At 46.3% G+C, this 24,086-nt stretch overlaps 1 protein-coding gene across 3 annotated transcripts; it reads left to right on the top strand.

Moving 5' to 3' along the window:
* The first annotated feature begins 752 nt into the window (after nt 1-752).
* Nucleotides 753-22,629, top strand: LOC121553505 (alpha-actinin-2). 3 transcript variants are annotated; one of them, XM_041866650.1, is made up of 22 exons: nt 754-1,075; nt 10,754-10,868; nt 10,950-11,069; nt 11,412-11,498; nt 11,721-11,808; nt 12,002-12,080; nt 13,482-13,563; nt 14,097-14,182; nt 15,081-15,173; nt 15,417-15,647; nt 15,880-16,027; nt 16,258-16,408; nt 16,571-16,679; nt 18,854-18,994; nt 19,137-19,319; nt 19,425-19,559; nt 19,840-20,019; nt 20,221-20,367; nt 20,709-20,786; nt 21,197-21,262; nt 21,429-21,587; nt 21,789-22,629. In XM_041866650.1, the coding sequence occupies exons 1-22, from the start codon at nt 944-946 to the stop codon at nt 21,945-21,947; spliced, it is 2,769 nt and encodes a 922-aa protein (XP_041722584.1). In that variant the 5' UTR covers nt 754-943; the 3' UTR covers nt 21,948-22,629. The 3 variants fall into 3 exon arrangements, 2 of the variants coding, with proteins under 2 accessions (XP_041722584.1, XP_041722583.1); XR_005997541.1 differs by lacking the exon at nt 21,789-22,629 and having other exon boundaries at nt 753-1,075; nt 21,103-21,262; nt 21,429-21,461; XM_041866649.1 differs by lacking the exon at nt 20,709-20,786.
* The last annotated feature ends 1,457 nt before the right edge of the window (nt 22,630-24,086 follow it).

The raw sequence follows: 24,086 nt of genomic DNA, 5'->3' as shown, positions 1-24,086 counted from the left end.
GAGTATGCGTTGTCTAGCCGAGTTCTGTCAGGAGCAAACCAAACCTATGTATGTGGACGCCGTAAGGGGGATAGCGTGTCTTCACTCTTCTCTATACCAAGCGTCTCACATGTACATGCCTCTCCGATGGCCTCATGGGCACCATCCCACTTCTGCGGAGACAGTCAAGCCAACACATTAACCATTACTTAACCATTACGCGAATAGGTCAGACATTTTGGCATAATGGTTAAGGTGTTGGCCAAGAGGTTCGGACCTCAAGGCGTAACTGTTAAGGTGTTGGCTGGACAGTCACTTGGTTCGAGTCCCATTGTTGGTTTCATTGTCTCAACTGCCCCTAATTTAATACAACTTCCGAGTCCATTGGAGAGGGTCAGCTTGAGCAAAGTGAGGTGTAGAATCACTGATCTACAAATAGTATTCCCTGACAAATAATATACTTTGTGCAATTAAGATTCGTAGAGTGAAGCCTCCCCTGGTTTATTAGCCGAACCCCCCACTAAACACTCATGCACAATCAGGATGGGACACACTCATTTCACGCCACTTTGATACAAAGTGATATTCGTAGCAGGTTAGGAGAGCATTTTCGCTAACCCTTTCCCTAACCTTATCCTCAGTCGCCTAACCTGCTGCATACATTTTCCTAACCTGCTACATCTTAGTGGCGTGAAAAGAGTGTTTCCCCTGAGTGTATGGCGCCCTGCGCGCCTGTCATGTGACCTGTCAGTACTAATTGCTATCAGCGTTTGTTCCGCTGTGGCAACTGCGGCCAGACCGAACACCCGCAAGCGAGTGAGAGAGGAAGTCAAATAGAAAGATAGGGAGACAGTGGAAGTTACCCAGCCCAGGTTAATAATTGAATTATCAGAGTCTAAATACATAAGAATATTGGAAGACAAAAACGCATTGAATTTGGGGGAATACAAAGATTTAAGACGCAATGATGACCCAAATAGAGACGACAGTGCATTATAATAACGGATTCGGAGATGAGGAGGACTACATGATACAGGAGGATGACTGGGACAGGGACATGTTGCTGGACCCTGCCTGGGAAAAACAGCAAAGAAAGGTAAGTCAAGAGAAGATGACCTGCAGATAACATATTAAACAGTACAGTAGGACTACCTTAAGCACGGGATTGGGAGATTATTAACTTTTATTAATTTAATATTGAGTTATTCACGTTTAGCGCAGGCTCCAAGCTCTGTCTCTGGTTCCTGGTATCCTGGGGGGCTCTTGGCTCCAGTTGACGGGAATATTGACGGACGGATGCGCTGCTACCAGCTAACAATAGCTCAATGAGCGGCTCTTGAGACTGTTGCCATTCCACTGATATGCGAGGAATGAGAGCTGTCAACAGATGCTTCTAACACATGATGACGTCCTTGGGATTAGAATGGATGCTATATCTAATTTTAACTTCGAGACCAAAAGGCAATATAGTAGATTAATCCAGTGTCCAAGAGTCTGAGTATAGGGCCCCAACTCAGTATCTGTCAACTGGTCTCAAACAGAAGGTTATTAAGTCTTCCTTCCGAAATGCTCTTAGCAACTGGCGTTAGGGGTGCTGAGAGTGTTGCAGCAACCCCTGATAAATCACAATTTCAAAAAAAATTATACACTACCAGTCAAAAGTTTTTTGAAAACCTACTCATTCAAGGGTTTTTCTTTATTTTTACTATTTTATAGGTTGTAGAATAATCAAAACTATGAAATAACACATATAGAATCATATAGTAACCAAAAAAGTGTTAAACAAATTCTTCAAATAGCCACCCTTTGCCTTGATGACAGCTTTGCACACTCTTGGCATTCTCTCAACCAGCTTCATGAGGTAGTCACCTGGAATGCATTTCAATTAACAGGTGTGCCTTGTTAAAAGTTAATTTGTGGAATTTCTTTCCTTCTTAATGCGTTTGAGCCAATCAGTTGTGTTGTGACAAGATAGGGGGGGATATACAGAAGATAGCCCTATTTGGTAAAAGACCAAGTCCATATTATGGCAAGAACAGCTCAAATAAGCAAAGAGAAATGACAGTCCATCATTACTTTAAGACATGAAGGTCAGTCAATACGGAACATTTCAAGAACTTTGAAAGTTTCTTCAAGTGCAGTCGCAAAAACCATCAAGCGCTATGATGAAACTGGCTTTCATGAGGACCGCCACAGGAATCGAAGACCAAGAGTTACCTCTGCTGCAGAGGATAAGTTCATTAGAGTTACCAGTCTCAGAAATTGCAGCCCAAAAAAAGGCTTCACAGAGTTCAAGTAACAGACACATCTCAACATCAACTGTTCAGAGGAGACTGTGTGAATCAGGCCTTCATGGTCGAATTGCTTCAAAGAAACCACTACTAAAGGACACCAATAATAAGAAGAGACATGCTTGGGCCAAGAAACACGAGCATTTGTCCTTTGTCCTTTGGTCCAAATTTGAGATTTTTGGTTCCAACCGCTGTGTCGTTGTGAGACGCGGTGAGGGTGAACGGATGATCTCCGCATGTGTATTTTCCACCGTAATCCATGCAGGAGGAGGTGTTATGGTGTGGGGGTGCTTTGCTGGTGACACTGTCTGTGATTTATTTAGAATTCAAGGCACACTTAATCAGCATGGCTACCACAGCATTCTGCAGCGAAACGCCATCCCATCTGATTTGGGCTTAGTGGGACTATCATTTGGTTTTCAACAGGACAATGACCCAAAACACCTCCAGGCTGTGTAAGGGCTATTTTACCAAGAAGGAGAGTGATGGAGTGCTGCATCAGATGTCCTGGCCTCCACAATCCCCCGACCTCAAGCAAATTGAATGGTTTGGGATGAGTCGGACTGCAGAGTGAAAGAAAAGCAGCCAACAAGTGCTCAGCATATGTGGGAACTCTTTCAAGTCTGTTGGAAAAGCATTCCAGTTGAAGTTGGTTGAGAGAATGCCAAGAGTGTGCAAAGCTGTCATCAAGGCAAAGGGTGGCTATTTGAAGAAATATATTTTGATTTGTTTAACACTTTTTAGGTTGCTGTCACAAGCCGGGCTAGAACTCCGGTCTCAAATGTGTAGAGCTGGGGGTACTACCCCTTAGCCACAGAGGAGATGTTGTAGGACCCAAATGAAACACCCCAGGCAATACTCCAGGTAAGTAGATTTAATGTTCCAAAACAGGAGGCAAAACAAAACAACTCCCCGAGGGGAGAAAAACAAACTAAAGATAACTTTGAATAACTTACTAGGACTGATACGGTGGGACAAAGCAGGAGACACATAGACAGGACGCAATAACCAAGTGAGAAACAAGGGGAAAACACACAGCTAAAATACTCAAGGGGAAACAAGGCACAGGTGACATAGATAAGCTAATTAGGACACATGAGGAAAAACTAAGGCAAAGGGGAACACAGCTGACCTCTAGAGGCCAGGAGACAAACAGGGGAAGCAGGAAGCTGACAGGACCCCCTCCTCTAGGAACGACTCCTGACGTTCCTTCCAGAACACCCTGGCCCCAGGGTGCGAAAATCTCGGATCAACCCTGGGTCCAGGATGTCCCTGGCCGGAACCCAGGAGCGCTCCTCTGGCCCGTAGCCCTCCCAGTCCACCAGATACTGCAGAGAGTTCTGGACCCTCCGGGAGTCCAGTATCCGGCGGACTGTGTAGGCTGGCTGGCCGTCTATGATCCTGGGAGGTGGCGGGGGTCTGTGTGGGGGGCAAAAGGAGAAGACAAGACAGGTTTAAGGAGTGAAACATGGAAAGTGGGGTTAACTCTAAGGGAGCGAGGCAGAACTAAACGATACGACACAGGGTTAACCTTTCTAGAAATGCGGAAAGGGCCGATGTATCTCTGGGAAAGCTTCTTGGATTCGACCCGAGGGGGCAAGTTCTTAGTGGCCAACCAAACTCTCTGACCAGCTCGGAAACTAGGGGCCGTCCGGCGGTGGCGATTAGCCTGACTTTGGTATCTCTGGGAGGTCCGAAGGAGGGTACACCTGGCCTTCTTCCAGGTCCGCCTACAGCGTTGGACAAAGCGCTGGGCCGAGGGAACACCAACTTGCGCCTCTTCCTCTGGAAACAAAGGAGGGTTGTAACCGAACTGGCATTCGAAGGGGGACAATCCGGTGGCTGAGGACTGGAGGGTGTTGTGGGCATATTCAGCCCAAATAATATAGGTGGCCCAAGACGTGGGATTACTGGCCGCCATACACCGCAGGGTGGTCTCCAGATCCTGATTAATCCGTTCCGTTTGGCCATTAGACTCTGGATGGAATCCTGACGATAGGCTGGCTGTGGCCCCAATAAGCCTGCAGAAGGCCCCCCAAAACCGGGACGAGAATTGGGGACCTCGGTCAGAGACCACGTCCAGGGGAATGCCAAATATCCGGAAGACATGGTTCATGAGGAGCTCCGCAGTCTCCTTAGCCGAGGGCAGCTTGGGCAGGGGAATAAACCGGGCAGCCTTAGAGAAACGGTCTACCACCACCAGGATGACGGTGTTGCCCTGGGATAGAGGAAGTCCCGTAACAAAGTCCAGAGAAAGGTGTGACCATGGCCTTCGAGGAACAGGTAAGGGATGGAGCAGTCCCTGGGGTCGCTGGCGTGTCGACTTTCCCTGGTTGCACACAGGGCAGGCCTCAACAAAGACCTGCACGTCCTTCTTGATGGACGGCCACCAAAACCGCCGTCGGAGGAACTCCAGTGTGCGAGCACTGCCAGGATGGCATGTCAAGGGCGACTCATGACCCCACTGCAAAACGCGGGCCCGAACCGAGAGAGGAACGAACAGGCGACCGGCAGGACCACCGCCTGGATCGGGCTCATGGGCAAGAGCTTCTCGTACCCCTCTTTCTAGTTCCCACTGAAGAGGTGCGACGATCCTAGACCTCGGAATAATCGATGCCAAGGGCTTCACTTGTACCTCGGGAGAATAGACTCGAGACAGAGCATCCGGCTTGACGTTCTTGGTGCCAGGTCGGTAAGTCAGGATGAACTGGAATCGATTAAAGAAAAGGGACCATCGTGCTTGCCGAGGGTTCATCCGCTTAGCCTGTTGGAGATATTCCAGGTTCTTGTGGTCTGTGAGAACCTGGAAAGGGTGCTGAGCCCCCTCAAGCCAATGGCGCCACTCTTCCAAGGCCAGTTTAACCGCAAGCAACTCTAGATCCCCCACGTGGTAGTTGCGCTCGGCCTCAGACAGGCGGCGAGACATGAAGGCACAAGGGTGTAATCTCCCATCCGCACCCCTCTGTGACAGGACGGCTCCCACCCCCCACCTCTGAGGCGTCCACCTCCACCACGAAAGGTCTCTCTGGGTCAGGGGTCACCAGAATCGGGGCAGAAGTGAAGCGGCGCTTGAGATCCTCGAAGGCCCCTGCTGCTTCCGGACCCCAGTGAATCTTGGTCCCTCCTCCCTTGGTAAGCGTCGTCAAGGGGGCTACCACCGAGCTGAAATTCTTGATGAACTTCCGATAGAAGTTAGAAAAGCCAATGAACCGTTGAACCTCCTTGACCGTGGCAGGTGTGGGCCAATCGTGGACCGCCTTGACCTTCTTGGGATCCATCTCTAGGTGCCCGGGAGTGACAATAAACCCGAGAAACTGAGTCTGAGAAACATGAAATTCACACTTCTCAGGCTTAACGTAGAGGTGATTGTCAAGGAGCCTCTGGAGAACCCGGCTAACATGCCCCTCATGCTCCTTCAGTGACCTCGAGAAGATGAGGATATCGTCCAGGTACACGAAGACGAACAGATTAAGCATATCCCGGAGAACATCATTAATCAGGGCTTGGAATACTGCGGGGGCATTGGTGAGCCCGAACGGCATCACCCGATATTCATAGTGTCCCGTGGGCGTGTTGAACGCCGTCTTCCATTCGTCTCCTGGCCGGATCCGCACGAGATGGTAAGCATTGCGGAGATCCAGCTTAGTAAAAATGGAAGCCCCTTGAAGCAGCTCAAAAGCAGTGGCCATGAGAGGAAGAGGGTATCGATTCCGAACCGTGATCTTGTTGAGTCCCCGTAATCAATACAAGGCCTCAGACCCCCGTCTTTCTTTTCAACAAAAAGAAGCCCGCCCCAGCCGGGGAAGTAGAGGCATAGATGAGGCCGGCTGCCAAGGACTCCTTAATGTAGGTGTCCATAGCTGCGTGCTCGGGGAGGACAAGGAAAAGATCCGACCTCTAGGAGGGCAGCACCCAGGGAGTAGATCAATGGCACAGTCATAAGTGCGATGAGGCGGTAAGGCAGTAGCCCGGGCCTTGCTGAACACTGCTTTGAACCGATGGTAAACACTGGGGACTCGGGAGACGTCAACAGACTCTTGAAACTGGGTACTAGGGGCTGAGGAACTCTGAAGCATGCAGGTGAGTTGGCAAGTGGGACCCCAGCTAAGAATGGTGCCAGTAGGCCAGTCGATCTGGGGATTATGTCTGCATAGCCAAGGGTGACCCAGGATAATAGGATACTCGGGAGAGTCAATGAGATAGAAGGTCTCCTCCTGCTGGTGTTGAGAGATGGTAAGTCGCAGGGACTGAGTCGCCTCAGTAACTTTTCCTGGTTCCAGAGGTCTGCCATCTAAGGCTGTAACTGCCTGGGGTTGAGGAAGTAGTTGGGTAGGGATCTTAAGTTCCTTAGCCAAGGTTACATCCATAAAATCACCTGCGGCACCGGAATCGATCATAGCCTGGACCCGATGCTGGTGGCCCTCCCAGGACAGAGTGGCTGGAATAGCTAGGACCGCGTTAGTAGGAGGAGCTCTAATTTTCCCCATCACAACCCTCCTGTAGCTGGGCGGGGACAGGCGTTTCCCGAAAGCTCGGGGCAAGTGGAGCGGAAGTGGCCGGCAACCCCGCAGTAGAGGCACCGACGCTCCCTCATGCGACGTTCCTTTCGTTGGAAGAAAGCCTGGAACGGCCTAACTGCATGCTCTCCGGGGAATCCTGGGGCAGTTCAGGAGCCGGGGCAGCTCTGAATGACGGAGTCCAAACAGGAGAAACAGAGCTGCTCAGAGGAACTTGGGACTGAGACACCTGACGGCGAGCCGTTCTCCGCTCTCTTAGACGATTGTCCAGGCGGATGGCCAAGGCTATGAGGGACTCGAGATCTTCAGCTGGTTCACGGGTGGCTAACTCATCTTGAAGGGGCTCAGATAACCCTCCCTGAAAGCAGACCCTCAGCGCTTCATCATTCCATCCGCTCCCTTGCTGCTATGGTTCGAACTCAATGGCAAAATCTGCCGTGCTTCGGGGGCCCTGACGGAGAGACAGTAGGCGCTTGGAAGCCTCCCGCCCACTGACAGGATGATCGAACACCCGCTTGAACTCTTCTACAAATGCAGCGTGGGAGTCACAACAGGCCTCCTGGGACTGCCACACCGCAGAGGCCCAGGCGAGCGCCTTGTCTGAAAGAAGGGTAATGAGGTAGGCAATCTTGGAACGGTCTGTGGGAAAACTTGAGGGTTGGAGCTCGAAGGTGAGGGAGCATTGGGTGAGGAAACCCTGACAAGAGCTTGGATCCCCAGAAAAGGGCTTGGGAGGTGGTAGTCGGGGCTCCGCCAACCGAGAAGGCCTGTCGTCACTGGGAGGTGACCGGGGGAAGGGGGAGAACCAAGGAGGCGTTCAAAGAGCTGGTGAAGGGAACTCATCATTTCGGCCAGGAGTTGAGAATGTCTAGCCATCAGCTCCTCTTGTCGGCTGAGAACGGCTTCATGGCGCTGGAAAGAAGCCTCATGTCGAATGATCACCGCCAACAGGTCCTGGGAACTGAGTGTTTCTGGGTCCATGATTGACTTGGTTATTCTGTCACAAGCCGGGCTAGAACTCCGGTCTCAAATGTGTAGAGCTGGGGGTACTACCCCTTAGCCACAGAGGAGATGTTGTAGGACCCAAATGAAACACCCCAGGCAATACTCCAGGTAAGTAGATTTAATGTTCCAAAACAGGAGGCAAAACAAAACAACTCCCCGAGGGGAGAAAAACAAACTAAAGATAACTTTGAATAACTTACTAGGACTGATACGGTGGGACAAAGCAGGAGACACATAGACAGGACGCAATAACCAAGTGAGAAACAAGGGGAAAACACACAGCTAAAATACTCAAGGGGAAACAAGGCACAGGTGACATAGATAAGCTAATTAGGACACATGAGGAAAAACTAAGGCAAAGGGGAACACAGCTGACCTCTAGAGGCCAGGAGACAAACAGGGGAAGCAGGAAGCTGACAGGTTGCTAAATGATTCCATATGTGTTATTTCATAGTTTTGATGTCTTCACTATTATTCTACAATGTAGAAAATAGTAAAAATAAAGAAAAACCCTTGAATGAGTAGGTGTTCTAAAACTTTTGACCGGTAGTGTATACACACAAATAATAATAATTGTGCACTAGGCCTTTATTACTCCTGTATGAGCGGAGAAAAATACTTGTCAGCAGAGCATTTCCCCATTTCCCCACACTTTATTGCTATGGAAGAGGTTGAACTGTTCCTCAAATATCTTGGTTTAACGAGGCAAAACAAATATTTATTTGAGGTACATGCTAAAGAAGACCTATATGCCTACTGAGGGCCTTCTGCCTGGTATTGTTGGATAGCAGTGTTGACCACGTGGGATTTGTTTGCAGTTCTGAGTAACTTCTCTGGCATCTTAAGTAGGGCTCTATATTAGCTTTCCCTAATCATTTCCCTCAACTTTAATCCTATTACCCAGTAAGAGCCACAGGGGAAGACAGGGCTGCCCTTGAATAAGACCTGCTTGCACCCTGAACTGTCCTTACCTTTATACAGTAGCCTAACATGCCCATTAGGCTACAATGTTGTAGCACGTGCTAGGTGTTCCACCTGACACAACCAGGTATGCCACCCACTGATTTAGCCTTGTGTAGTGAAAATAACCTTGGCACATAAGACATTCTTGGAACCAAGACTGAAATCAATGAAGAAACAGCCTCCAACGTGCTCAGGTGTTTGAACGAGTTTGAAGTTATATAGTAAAATCACCTATTTCCCTTTTCTTATATACAAATAAATGTAGGATTCTTAAACGCCTTACAAAACATTATTAAACTTAGATTTTTTACCTCCAGACCACACCGCATAAAGCCGCAAAGGCTCAACTACTTCAATGATGGGTGGTCCTCATTGGACATGATTCATGAATATATTTAGCTCTGATTGTCAGAGCTGTTGGAGTGGGGAAAGGGGGTGGGGGGTCTGCAGCTCTGGCGAGGTCAGGTCTGGAGGGCCAGCCATGTTTTAACGAGGAGGCAGCCGTTCAATGTCACATGCACTTTGGTCTCTTTTGTCATGTGTAATGCGGTCCTTTGTTTCAAAGCCTCTAATATTCCTAATTTAGACAGCCGTCCCACCGGGCAGCCTCTCCAGACGGGTGGCATTAACCCACAGCCCTCTGGGGGACCAGGCTATGTGCTATAAGAACTTAAGGGCCAGAGGATCACTCTCCCAGTCATGCTGTGTGAACTGGAATGGCTTGAAAACATACATTCCCTGTGTTTACACAGTACGGTCAACACTGTAGATGAAAGCTGGAGGCAGATTGAGAGATCACATTCCTGGTTGTTGTGAGGAGTCAAATTGAGGCTGATCCACTGAGGCTTTTTGAGAAGAGATGTTCAAAATATCCCATTCAATATACTGTAGAGCACTCCCAGTTTGTGACACATCCAAGAAATTACACATTTAGGTGTTTCAATTTAGGCCCATAGCCCTCCGTCCATTTTAGCCTCTGCCCTTTCGGTATTCACATATCTAGAAGGACTGGATAGATAGTGAAAGCAATATGGCGATAGCTCCACTTAGCATTTTTATTTATTTATCAGACAGTAGTTATCATTTTAGTAAAAGTGTGTCTCTTTACTTTGCAAAGAGAAACACGTGTATGCATGTGACATTTTCCTCTCATCTTGATATTCAGTTAAAATGTTTTCTTCCTGTCTCTTATCACTAGGACCGCCAGAGCAGGCTAAATTGAACACCTTATATCATCTGGAATGTGAGCTAGGGGCTTCTCAGGGCTTTCAACGGTACAGTGTTGATTGCCTGTGGGTTCTGTTTGCTGTTGTGAGATAGAGTAACTTAATATAAACATAGCAGGAGAGAGTTCTCATGTTGAAGTCTTGCATAACGATACAGTACAAAGCATGAATTAAAATCAAATTCATGTGTATTTTATGGACCAGAGTCATCACAATTTATGACCGCCGGCTAAGTCCTGCTAAGCTGTTGTCTTGTATGTTTACAACCAGGCTAGTCTTGTATGTTTACAACCAGGCTAGTCTTGTATGTTTACAACCAGGCTAGTCTTGTATGTTTACAAACAGGCTAGTCTTGTATGTTTACAACCAGGCTAGTCTTGTATGTTTACAACCAGGCTAGTCTTGTATGTTTACAACCAGGCTATACACTAGAGCTAGGCGAAATGGAGAAAAATCCATATTGTGATGAAAGACATTGGGGAGGTAGCTACTTTCATAATGTATGGTTGGCAAACACTTTCAAGTGGGAAGGGTATATGAGCCTTCAAGTTTTAAATTCACTGTTCAAGTTTTAAAACGTTTTGGAACATTCTACCCTTGATGAATAAGACCCTTGATGGAAAACTCACTCAATGTTCTCTGATGAGCTCACAGGAAGTCTCGATCATCAATGCTCAACCCCATCCTAATTTGAAGTCACTGCATCAAAGTTATGTGAAAATTAAATTGTACTATTTGTATTTTACTCACCAAAATATCATTTCATTTGTAGACCTTCACAGCTTGGTGTAACTCCCACCTGAGGAAAGCAGGAACACAGATTGAGTACATTGAGGACGACTTCAGGAATGGCCTCAAACTCATGCTTCTCTTGGAAGTTATTTCAGGTACTGTTTGTTTAATATATAGTTGAATACATTGATTGTTAGTGATTACGCTTAGAGTTAAATGCTGTTTCTTTCCCTCAGGTGAGAGGTTACCCAAGCCTGACAGAGGGAAGATGCGTTTTCACAAGATTGCCAATGTCAACAAAGCCCTGGATTTCATCACCAGCAAAGGAGTGAAACTTGTCTCTATTGGAGCTGAAGGTGATGTTTTATTCAGGCAGTACTTCATGTTCAGGCAGCTCAGTATCTTTTGACTTATTTGATTCATCCATTCATTATTTTACATTTTAGTCATTTAGCAGATACTTTTATCCAAAGTGATTTACAGGAGCAATTAGGGTTAAGTGTCTTGCTCTAGGACACATCGGTCGATTTTTCACCTAGTCGGCTTAGTGGTTCGAACCAGCGACCTTTCAGTTACTGGCCCACCGCTTTTAACATCTAGGCTTCCTGCCGCCCCATTATCTTTTTGATAATTCTCTGAAGCAGTTCCTACTCTAATTATGTGATGGATCTGATGGTAATTGGATGTTTTCTCCTCAGAAATTGTGGATGGTAACATTAAGATGACTCTTGGAATGATATGGACCATCATCCTCCGCTTTGCCATCCAGGACATCTCTGTAGAAGGTAAGATAGAACAATTCAAACAAAATAGCATACTTAAAAAAATCAACTGCCTTTATTACTATTGTAAATAGGTTATGTCCTGCATAATGTTTTTATTCTGCAGCTATCTTCTTGGCCAGGTCTCCCTTGAAAAGAGATGATCTGTATTGACTTCCTGGTTAATGAAATAGAGATCTCACTGGGGAATAGCTCTGTTGAATAAGTATTTCTCTCTCCTCTCAGAAACCTCTGCAAAGGAAGGCCTTCTCTTGTGGTGCCAGAGAAAGACTGCCCCCTACAGGAACGTCAATGTCCAGAACTTCCACGTTAGGTGAAAACACTTTTGTATTGTATTTTTTCTATTTTATTATATTCTGTACTTATGTGTTAGTACTAAGTGATAAGACAGGCAAAGCTTGCAGACACTGTAGCTCTCTAGGACCAGTGATGGTAAACTCTGCTTTACTCAGTTATTATGCCACTCTGACCTCTGACCTGGTTATCTCTGCTGCCTGCTGGTGAAGCTGGAAGGACGGACTGGCCTTCTGTGCCCTGATTCACAGACACAGGCCTGACCTCATCGACTACGCTAAGCTCAACAAGGTCTCTCGTGTGTCCCAAACACTAACCTTGATGGTGTCAAGTGCCTCCAACATACTAACAGAGAAGGGTTCCCGATGTCCAGAATAGTAACTCCACAGTCTTTTCCCACAGCATGGATTAACAGAAAGCTATTGACCTTTGAGAAGCAGATATAAGAGTGCTTTGTTATGTTTAACTTGCCCAATCTCTCCTTACTGATGTCTGCATTCACTGTCTTAATGACATGCTCACCTGGCCCACCATTATATAAAGCTGGAAGGATGGGTTAGCCTTCTGTGCCCTGATACACAAACACAGGCCAGATCTAATCAACTATCACAATCTGAAGGTATCGTATGTGTAAATAAAAAGTGGACTATGTTGTGTGTAGAATTGTGTGTACAGTGTGTAGTCCTATGCTGTTCAAGGTTTCTCCTTTCTATGGTAGACTGGGTCACTGTAGTGCATTCATTAGAGTTCAAGAGTATATTAGTGTATCGGTGTTCAGGTGTTGTGTATAGACACATTTTGTAAAATAAAATGTGGACGTGTAAAGAGTAGGCTACAGTGTGGAATCTACACGTTTCTCCTTACACCTTGGAAGCTGTGGCCTTGTTAATAGTGAGTGACATTTACATCTCCATCCTGAACTGACTTAGTCCTGACTGTGAATAGACAGAGAAATGTGAGTCACATCCCAGGAGAGCCCAGGGTTTACCTCAGCTGTGGCTGGCAGATACCTCTGCCTGGTACTGCTCTTTATAGGGCAATCAATCTATTCACGGTTGTATGGAAACAGACAGGAAAATGGATTGATCTGTGGAACCCAAACCTTTCGGAAAGCCAGAGGCTTTGGGTTTCAGTAGAGGTGTCCCCCCTCTCTCAGACATATGCACACACACACACAGACACACACACCTATATCAGAATCACCTTTAAATGCCCCCCCCCCACCAACACTCCCACACATGCATTGAGCCCAGACAGATCCTGTCAGCTGTCGTGTCTGGCTCCAGGTGAGTGGGCTCAGTAAGCCCTGAGTGTTAGCTTGCTGAAATGGCTCCGTGTGGGGAACAGGCCCATGGGTATCTGCCCACCCTGGATCTCTGCAGCTGCCACTGTCCTGTAACAGGCTTTTTCCTCTCGGCCGGCATCAGTGGAACAGACTTAGGACAAAATCAGCAGCATGAGCCCTCTCCTCCCACTAAACACACTGACTCACCCTACTCCATTACTACTCCATTAGTGAGGAGGCACTTACTGACTGTCTGTCACCTGTTTAGTTAATACCATCACTGGATGCAGGACAGTTTGTAAACTGGTTTCAAATACTGTTTTCTCATATAAAAAGTAAATGAAAAGATGACTTTGTGTATTAATTTAATTGGAAAGTATGTTTCTATAATATTGATCTTTTTCTAGGATGATCCAATGGGGAACCTGAACCTGGCGTTTGAAATAGCAGAGAAGCACCTGGATATTCCCAAGATGCTGGACGCAGAAGGTAATGTCTTCTAAGGAAACAAAGTTTTGAAAATCGGCATTAGCTAAAGTCATGTCGTTCTGCTCATTATGAAAACATAAACCATCTTATCTGGTCCTGTTATGGTGGGAGTCAGATTGTGGTTTTGTTGCAGGATTGCCTGGAGGATTGTCTTCATGCACATTGTATGCACATTGTAATGATAAAGTCCTATCTGCCTGGTCTCCCCACACAGATTTTATAAGCTCAGCCAGGCCAGACGACAGGACTGTTATGACCTATATGTCCAGTTTGTATCACACATTTGCAGTGGTACAGAAGGTGAGGGGACATTGATGCTGTGTAGTCCTAGTGTCAAGGTGACCAGGTCCTTGTTTAGATCCCTTTGCCATAGACCACCTCCAGGATAGCCCTGGGCTAAGTTCAGGTGTGGAGTCGATCTGTGGTCCTTCTCCTCTGTCAGTGTTCTTGTGTTTCCTGTCTCCACCTTCCATATCTTCCTTCTTCTCTACTTGTCGTCTGTCACCCTCTTCTGTCCCTCCCGCCCTCTGTAGACATCATCAACACCCCCAAGCCTGATGAGAGAGCTATTATGACCTATGTGTCCTGCTTCTATCATGCATTTGCTGGAGCCGAGCAGGTATACAGCTTGCACCATGAACAATTTGAATCGAGTTTGTGAATGCAATGTGTTGTGGGTACAATACCTCCTAAACCAATTGATGAGGATTACCATATGTCAATCACTCCTCTCTAGCCTATGAGTTGTTTGAGATCATAATTCTACTGAGTTGGTAAATTGTGAGTTTCACATTGAAATGAATGTTTTTGAAATGATGCACACAGATTGCATTAAAGGAATGACTTAAATGGTGTGTGCGTGTTGGGGGGGGGTGTAGGTTGAATTGTATTGTGTGAGGAATAGCACTAGATATGCGACAAGAACCACCTCACCTCTCTTTCCCTCCTCCCCTCACCTCTCTTTCCCTCCTCCCCTCACCTCTCTTAAACCCCCCCCTTTCCCTCCTCCCCTCATCTCTCTTTCCCTCCTCCCCTCACCTCTCTTAAACCCCCCCCTTTCCCTCCTCCCCTCATCTCTCTTTCCCTCCTCCCCTCATCTCTCTTTCCCTCCTCCCCTCATCTCTATTTCCCTCCTCCCCTCATCTCTCTTTCCCCCCTCCCCTCATCTATCTTTCCCTCCTCCCCTCACCTCTCTTTCCCCCTCCCCTCATCTCTCTTTCCCCCCTCACCTCATCTCTCTTTCCCCCCTCCCCTCCCACCTCTTTCCCTCCTCCCCTCACCTCTCTTTCCCCCTCCCCATCTCTCTTTCCCTCCTCCCCTCATCTCTCTTTCCCTCCTCCCCTCATCTCTCTTTCACCCCTCCCCTCATCTCTCTTTCCTCCCTCCCCTCACCTCTCTCTCACCCCCTCCCCTCACCTCTCTTTCACCCCCTCCCCTCATCTCTCTTTCCCCCCTCCCCTCATCTCTCTTTCCCCCATCCCCTCCCCTCACCTCTCTTTCCTCCCTCACCTTGGTAGGCTGAGACGGCGGCCAACAGGATCTCTAAAGTGCTGGGTGTGAACCAGGAGAATGAGAAACTGATGGAGGAATACGAGAGGCTGGCCAGCGAGGTAAAGCAACACAGAAGCATACATTTGGACGTATGCTTTCATATTGGTGAACTCTCTCAGGAGAGCTACTTCTACCCCAATCTGAATACTCAAAAAGTCCACCGTCTCACACAAACTCGTAGGAATGGAATTTCCCAGTATTCAAATCAAATTCAATGTCCAATTCAACTTAACAGAATTGAGATGAATGACAACACATCAATCCCAAAGCTCCACCCCATCACCACCCTCTGTGTTCCGTAGCTACTGGAGTGGATCCGCCGGACTACCCCATGGTTGGAGAACAGAACTGCAGAGAAAACCATGGTTGAGATGCAGAGGAAGCTGGAGGATTTCAGAGACTACCGCCGCATGCACAAGCCCCCCAAGGTGCAGGAGAAGTGCCAGCTGGAGATCAGCTTCAACACCCTGCAGACCAAGCTGCGCATCAGCAACCGTCCCGCCTTCATGCCCTCTGAGGGAAAGATGGTGTCTGTAAGTGTAAACACCCAGCATTCAATGATAAATCATATCAAACTGATGAAACACAAGCCACCAGTCGAAGTACAGTAGCTATGGATATAGATCATCAAAATACCAAAGGTAAACACCATGGCACTCTTACCAAAATGCTGATAGAGTTAAAAAGCCTTTTTAATAGCCTATCTACTGAGCGTGGTGCTTTGCTGGTTTTGACCCGGGTCTTTGTGTCTCTGTGTGGCTGTAGGACATAGCCAGTGCATGGCAGGGGCTGGAGGGTGCAGAGAAAGGCTACGAGGAGTGGCTTCTGACAGAGATCCGCAGGCTGGAGAGACTGGACCACCTGGCTGAAAAGTTCCTCCAGAAAGCCACCACCCATGAGACCTGGGCTAATGGTCTGTCTGGGACATGATTGTCTGTCTGTCTGTGGAGGGTTTACTTATGTTCCTGGTTTGTCTAGAGTTTGACGTTTGAATGTAATTGATTAGCTCCAAATCCTTTGAGATTTGTCAATGGGAAAATGTCAGTAAATCTTCAGCATTTGTTTTTGCTAATGGGAGGTTCATGACCCCCCCTCTCTCTCTCTCTCTCTCTCTCTCTCTCTGTGTGTGTGTGTATGACCCAGGGAAAGAGTTGATTCTATCTCAGAAGGACTACGAGACAGCCACCCTGACGGAGGTGCGGGCATTGCTACGGAAACACGAGGCATTTGAGAGTGATCTGGCTGCTCACCAGGACAGGGTGGAGCAGATTGCTGCCATCGCACAGGAGCTCAAGTACGGACCCTTCCTCTAACCCTCCCAACCATCGTCCCAACCAAGTCCTATTCCTAAAATCATGGTTTTGACAAGGACTACAACTGGCATTCTATTTAAATAATACCAAACAGTCTGAAGTTGCTCTTCATTAACCTATATGCTTCATGTGGTGTTGTGCAGTGAGCTGGACTATCATGATGTGGCTGCTGTCAACCAGAGGTGCCAGAGAATCTGTGACCTGTGGGATCAGCTTGGTACACTGACCCAGAAGAGGAGAGAGGCTCTGGAGGTGAGTGGAGGAGGTTGAGGTTTGGGACATGACGTTATATTCCCAGCTAAGCTAAACTGGGCTAAGCTGCTGTGCCCAGTGAAAAGTTAGCCGGCACAGTACAGCTTGGTAGTGTTGGAAAGAGAACCAGTTCCATGAATCCAGAAGAGAGCTGAGGAGGTTAAGCAGTGAATGACGTTACCTTGGGGTGGGGTGGATAGTTCACAGGACTACTTAACCCATAACAAAGCTAAATCTCATGTATATTATAGTGAGATAGCTAGGGGTGGGGCATGAAGACAGCTGATTGAGATAAGGGGATGAAATGAAGGCACATTTACAGTTCCTTCAGAAAGTATTCATACCCCTTGACTTTTTCCACATTATGTTGTGTTACAGCCTGAATTTAAAATGGATTATATTGAGATTCATGGTCACTGGCCTACACACACACAATACCCCATAATGTCAAAGTGGAATTATGTTTTTAGAACTACTTACAAATTAATAAAAAATGGTAAGCTGAAATGTCTTGAGTCAATAAGTGTTCAACCCATTTGTAATGGCAAGCCTAAATAAGTTCAGGAGTAAAGAATTTGCTTAACAAGTCACAAAAGTTGCAATAATAGTGTTTAACATGATTTTTGCATGACTACCTCATCTCTGTACCCCACACATACAATTATCTGTAAGGTCCCTCAGTTGAGCACTGAATTTCAAACACAGATTCAACCACAAAGACCAGGGAGGTTTTCCAATGCCTCGCGAAGGGAACCTTTTGGTAGATTGTAAACAAACAGACATTGAATATCCCTTTGAGCATGGTGAAGTTATTAATTACATTTTGGATGGTGTATGAATACACCCAGTCACTACAAAGACACAGGCGTCCTTCCTAACTCAGTTGCCATGAGGCCAATGGTGACTTTAAAACAGTTACAGAGTTTAATGGCTGTGATAGGAGAAAACTGAGGATGGATCAACAACATTGTAGTAACCCCATAATACTAACCTAATTGACAGAGGGAAAAGGAAGCCTGTACAGAATATACATATTCCAAAACATGCATCCTGTTGGCAACAAGGCACTAAAGTAATACTGCAAGAATTGTGGCAAAGCAATTAACTTTTTGTCCTGAATACAAAGTGTTATGTTTGGGGCAAATCCAACACAACACATTACTAAGTACCACTCTCCATATTTTCAAGAATAGTGGTGGCTGCATCATGTTATGGGTATGCTTATAATCGTTAAGGACTGTGGAGTTTTTCAGGATAAAAAATAAACTGAATGGAGCTAAGTACAGGCAAAATCCTAGAGGAAAACCTGGTTCAGTCTGATTTCCAACAGACACTGGGAGATGAATTCACCTTTCAGCAGGACAATAACCTAAAACACCAAATCTACATTGGAGTTGCTTACCAAGAAGACAGTGAATGTTCCTGAGTGGCCGAGGCACAGTTTTGACTTAAATCTGCTTGAAAATCTATGGCAACACCTGAAAATGATTGTCTAACAATGATCAACAACACATTTGACAGAGCTTGAATAATTTTTATAAAATCATGGACAAATGTTGCACAATCCAAGTGTGGAAAGCTCTTAGAGACTTACCCAGAAAGACTCATCACTGCCAAAGGTGCTTCTACAAAGTATTGACTCAGGGGTGTGAATACTTATGTAAATGAGAGACTGTATTTCTGTATTTCATTTCCAATAAATTTCCCAAAAAAAATATTTTAATTTTGTCATTATGGGGTATAGTGTGTAGATGGGTGAGAAAAAATATACATTTAATCCATTTTGAGTTCAGGCTGTAACACCACAAAATGTGGAATGAGTAAAGGGGTATGGATACTTTCTGAAGGCACTGTATCTAGATATGGCTGCCTGTCCAGTATCTAGCAGGCAGGATACCCACAGTCCTTTTCCTCTGAGCCCCTCTGATCCTTACTGGGCGCTCATGACCTACAAAGGTGTCAAGACCCACAGCCAGGCTTGGGGTTAGGCTGCTGTCTGCCCCCTCTCCCTGCCCAAAGGGAGGGGTCTAATCCATGCAGACCACCTTGCCAACTCAGGGGTCAATTGGGTCATGTCAATGTGATGCATCCTGGGATTAACAGTCCAAACAGGCAATGTTGATTAATTGTCAATGAGATGAATGACAAGTGTTTTTCTCTCTTCTGTTTTCCAGAGGACAGAGAAATTGCTGGAAACCATTGATCAGTTGTTCCTGGAGTTTGCCAAGAGATCAGCACCTTTCAACAACTGGATGGAAGGGGCCATGGAGGATCTGCAGGATATGTTTATTGTACACACTATCGATGAGGTCCAGGTACGTATCACTCGCTATTAATATTTTAATCATTCTATCGTTGTTACAACTGTTACGTCATTTTGACACAGTGCCCATTACTTGCCACGTTCTTGAATGTACAAGCCAACACTGCAACTTCTACTCTCCTCCTCCTCTGCAGAGCCTGATCTCTGCCCATGAGCAGTTCAAGGCCACCCTCCCAGAGGCAGACGGAGAGAGACAGGCCATCCTCGGGATCCACATGGAGGTGCAGAAAATCTCTCAGAGCTACGGCATCAAGGCCAACCTAATCAACCCCTACAGCACCATCACCACAGAGGAGCTCCTCGCCAAGTGGGACAAGGTAGGACCTCGAAATTCACATACGTACACTTGAGACACGCATGCGCATACATAGTCACTTTCTATGTCAGATTGATGTATGTGTTGTCGCCATGTTGCTGACCAGGTGAAGAAGCTGGTTCCCCAGAGAGAAGGCTCCCTCCAGGAAGAGCTAGCCCGGCAGCATGCTAGCGAGAGGCTGAGACAGCAGTTTGCTGCCCAGGCTAACCTCATCGGACCCTGGATACAGACAAGGATGGAGGTCAGAGAGTCAGCCATCAGTTTAGTGTCTAGGGCTGGGGTCTCCAACCCTGTTCCTGGAGAGCTACTCTCCGGTAGGTTTTTGCTCCAACCCCAGTTGTAATTAACCTGGTTCAGTTTATCAACCAGCTAATTATTAGAATCAGGTGTGCTAGATTAGGGTTGGAGTGAAAACCTACAGGATGGTAGCGATCCAGGAACAGGGTTGGAGAGCCCTGGTCTAGGGGTACCTTTGGAACCGGAACAAAAACCTGACTTGCTCATGTGCGTTGTTCTGACAGGAGATTGGCCGCTGCTCCCTGGAGGTGGGCGGTACCCTGGAGGACCAGATGACCCAGCTGAAGCAGTTGGAGCACGTCATCGTCACCTACAAGCCCAACATCGACAAGCTGGAGGGAGACCACCAGCTCATCCAGGAGTCCCTGGTGTTTGACAACAAGCACACCAACTACACCATGGAGGTACTGCAGAGCACCACAGAGAGACGGTCTCTGCATGCAGTCTATGAAGATTAGATGTGGTCATGGGGATAATGATGATGGATGTCATCGAGATTCCAAAGTGCATTGTTGGGAAACATTGGCAACTGATTAATCTGTCTGTGTCTATAACTGTTTGTCTGAGTCTATATCTGTCTATGTGTCTTGTCATCATGGTAACAGCACATCCGTGTGGGCTGGGAGCTCCTCCTTACCACCATCGCCCGCACCATCAACGAGATCGAGACCCAGATACTGACCCGCGACGCCAAGGGCATCAGCCAGGAACAGATGCATGAGTTCCGCTCCTCCTTTAACCACTTTGACCGGGTACAGTGCTCCTTCCGCTCCCTGGACTCCCGGGTTCTCTGATTCATATATTAACATTTAACCTGAATGGCATGTTAAGTAGCATAATACCAGAAGCTGCATAAGGAAACTGGGGTAATATATTGTGGTTGATACTGTACTACAACGGTCACTGCTCTCTGGGCTTGGTTGTTTAGACAGTCAAAAAATATAAATTCAAATAGAACTACTATTGTATGATAGTGTAATGTATAGGTCTGATATTGGTTCCACATTGTTGTAATGCTTCATGTTATGGACACTTGCATGTGTGTGTGAGACAGTTCTGTGCGACTAACACCCCCTCTAACACCTGGCCCCAGGAGGACACAGGCAAACTGCGTCGTGAGGAGTTCAAGGCCTGTCTGATCAGCCTGGGTCATGTGGGCAATGACCATCAGGTACTCAACCCTACTGACCTCTAAACTTTCATGATCCCTGACTGACCTCTCGCTGATGACTTGGGCTTCTTCCATCCCTTCTAGAACAGACCACACCTGCTGCTACCTCTCATATTTTCTGAGTTGTATCAATATTTTGACAGTGGGCTCTACAGCATGACGATGTTGGTGGCAGCAGCTTTGGCCTGTTATGACAGTTAATTTAGAAATGACTCCTAAAGTATTTATTGTCTCTCTCTCCATGTCTTCTAATGTTACTGTCTGTGTCACTGTGTCCATCTGTCTGGTTGTGTGTGTGTCCATGTCTCTGTGTTAGCTTTGGTCTTCTCCCCTTCCTGGTCTCCCTTCTGCTCCCTGTGTGGTGACCCACTCCCAACCTCCACCCTACGACCCTTGACCTCTGACTACAGAAGAAACACGGGGCGATGGACACTGATGACTTTAGGGCCTGTCTGATCTCCATGGGTTATGATTTGGTAGGGGTCTCAATGTGCTCATACAGAATTACAGTATGCAAACAATGCATACTAATACCAAGAGGTATTAATATTCTATGTGTGATGACGTAATGACCAATAAAGATATGAGTGTTCTTTTCTCTGATCTCTCTCCCTGATCTCTCTCTCTCTCTTTGACTGTCAGGGTGAAGTGGAATTTGCCCGCATCATGATGCTGGTAGATCCCAGTGCCACTGGCACAGTGTCATTCCAATCCTTTATCGATTTTATGACCAGAGAAACCGCTGACACAGACACCGCTGACCAGGTCATGGCATCCTTCAGGATTCTGGCAGCCGATAAGGTGTGTGTGTGCGAGAGAGAAAGAGAAAGTGAATGGGAGTGTGGCAATTGAGTGGACCATGTCAATCACACAGAAGGGGCACATTCAGTATAACGGTAAACACACATATTATTCTGTCAGATGATGAAAATTTGCTAGAGCGGACTTCCCTAAATGAGCCCCTGTTCTCTCCCCCTCCCCGTTCTTCTCCCCCCTCTACAGCCCTACATCCTGGTTGAGGAGCTGAGGAGGGAGCTCCCCCCTGACCAGGCAGAGTACTGCATCTTGAGGATGGCCCCCTACAGTGGTCCAGGGGGACCCGCGGGAGCGCTAGACTACACCGACTTCTCCACTGCCCTCTACGGAGAGAGTGACCTCTAAACCCGCAAGATGACCCTCAAGATTGACCTTTTGACCCCACCCAACACTTCTGGATGAAATCCCCTTTAACCAAACACACTGTTAAAGCAAGGTGATGTTAGCTATGTTAGATTCACATTAGGTAGATATTGTACATTTGCCTACTATTGTGTGGCACAATAGTTTCCCTGATATGAGTTCTGCGGTGAAGTGAAGATAGAAAAACAGTTTTTGTTATCTGCTAAGAAAAATGATATGATCATATAAGCTGCAATAGTTCGATATAATAGAACAGTTGACTACAGAACAATAGTATCAGTAAACGTTGTTTCCTCATCTCCTGTCAGTGCCTTATTAGGAACTACTGTATGAGTTCTGATTGGTAATAAGACAGAGTGGTATATGATGACCCAAACATCAGGATTATCCATTTGCTGATTTGAGAGATCTGGACTATTTTAGCAAAAGCTTGATTGAAATGATAGTAAAGTAAGACATTTAAGTATCATAATAGGTTCTATGATAGCATACTGATATCTGTGTCAATGTTATCAAGTGTGACTCTCATACTCCATTCTAAAAAGTAATGACAAACGTGTTGTTTATGTCAACAAAATGTACTTGTGATATAATCATAGCACATGGTGCCTGCTCTATGCAAACATTTCTCGCAAGTTACCCAATATAAATGAAGAACAGTTTGGCTAAAGGCTATGAGTGATTGATTGAACAATAAGTTCCACAGTTCACACACAATATACATTTCTCAAACCCAAAGCTAAAAGTCTCTTCACACTTACTACACTCTTTTCGTAAAAATGTCGGCTACACATGTATAGTGCACAACACTCGCTCAACAGCTGCCCCCCTTGAAGCAGGGCAGTGTAAACAGAATTGTCTCATTAATTGAGCCAACACTCCTACAGTATAAATGGTAATAGCAGAGAAATGTTTTTGAAACAGTTGAAATGTACAGACATTTTCCTAATATTTGAGACTGAAATTGCAGTAACAGCCTGTTACATTCTGAAATTATTGCAGTAGCTGCCGGCTGCACTGAGCCACGTAAAACTATGGAAGCCCATCCTCACCACCAAAAACATGTAAAATGTACAGTACCAGTCAAACGTTTGGACACACCTACTCATTCAAGGGTTTTTCTTTATTTGTACTATTTTCTAAATTGTAGAATAATATTAGACATCAAAACTATGAAATAGCACATATGGAATCATGTAGTAACCAAAAAAGTGTTAAACAAATCAAAATATATTTTATATTTGAGATTCTTCAAATAGCCACCCTTTGCCTTGATGACAGCTTTGCACACTCTTGTCATTCTCTCAACCAGCTTCACCTGGAATTCAAAAGATGGCACCAGATTCTTTTTCTAATCAGGTCATATGTGTTTTTTAAAAGCCCCTGGAAAACTCCTGGCCCTAGGGAGGATGAAAACATTAAAACCCTTTACAGAGACAAAGAGACAAAAACTGCGATTGGACAAAAACTGAAAAAGAAAAACTAACAGAGCTGAGCTCGCTGTATGCAGGATTGCATCATTTAGGCCTTTGCATCTGTAATTAAAAAGATACTCATACTGTATGTCATCACTATTGTGTTGATTGATTAATTCCAGTCAATACTTGTTTTATTAAAAAGGCCTAGGTGGCCTTATCGCAACTCAGGATAAGACCCAGATGCCGACAGTTCAAAATAGCAAAAGTTTATTTACAAAAACAGGAGGCAGGCAAACGACAGGTCAAGGGCAGGCAGAGGTCAGTAATCCAGAGCAGAGTCCGAAAGGTACAGAAACGGCAGGCAGGCTCAGGGTCGGGGCAGGCAGAGGTCGGTAATCCAGAACAGTGTCACAAGGTACAGAACGGCAGGCAGGCTCAGGGTCAGGACAGGCAGAATGGTCAAAGCCGGGAAAAACTGGAAAACGGGCTAGAGCAAAACAGGAGTACGGGAAAACCGCTGGTAGGCTTGACGACACAAGACGAACTGGCAACAGACAAACAGAGAACACAGGTATAAATACACAGGGGATAATGGGGAAGATGGGCGACACCTGGAGGGGGGTGGAGACCAGCACAAAGACAGGTGAAACAGATCAGGGTGTGACAAGCCTAGCCACCCGAAGTGTGAATATAAACCAAATAT

The sequence above is a fragment of the Coregonus clupeaformis genome, chromosome 37 (genome assembly GCF_020615455.1).
Source record: "Coregonus clupeaformis isolate EN_2021a chromosome 37, ASM2061545v1, whole genome shotgun sequence".
NCBI lineage: Eukaryota > Metazoa > Chordata > Actinopteri > Salmoniformes > Salmonidae > Coregonus > Coregonus clupeaformis.
This window is presented reverse-complemented; position numbering and strand designations above follow the sequence as displayed.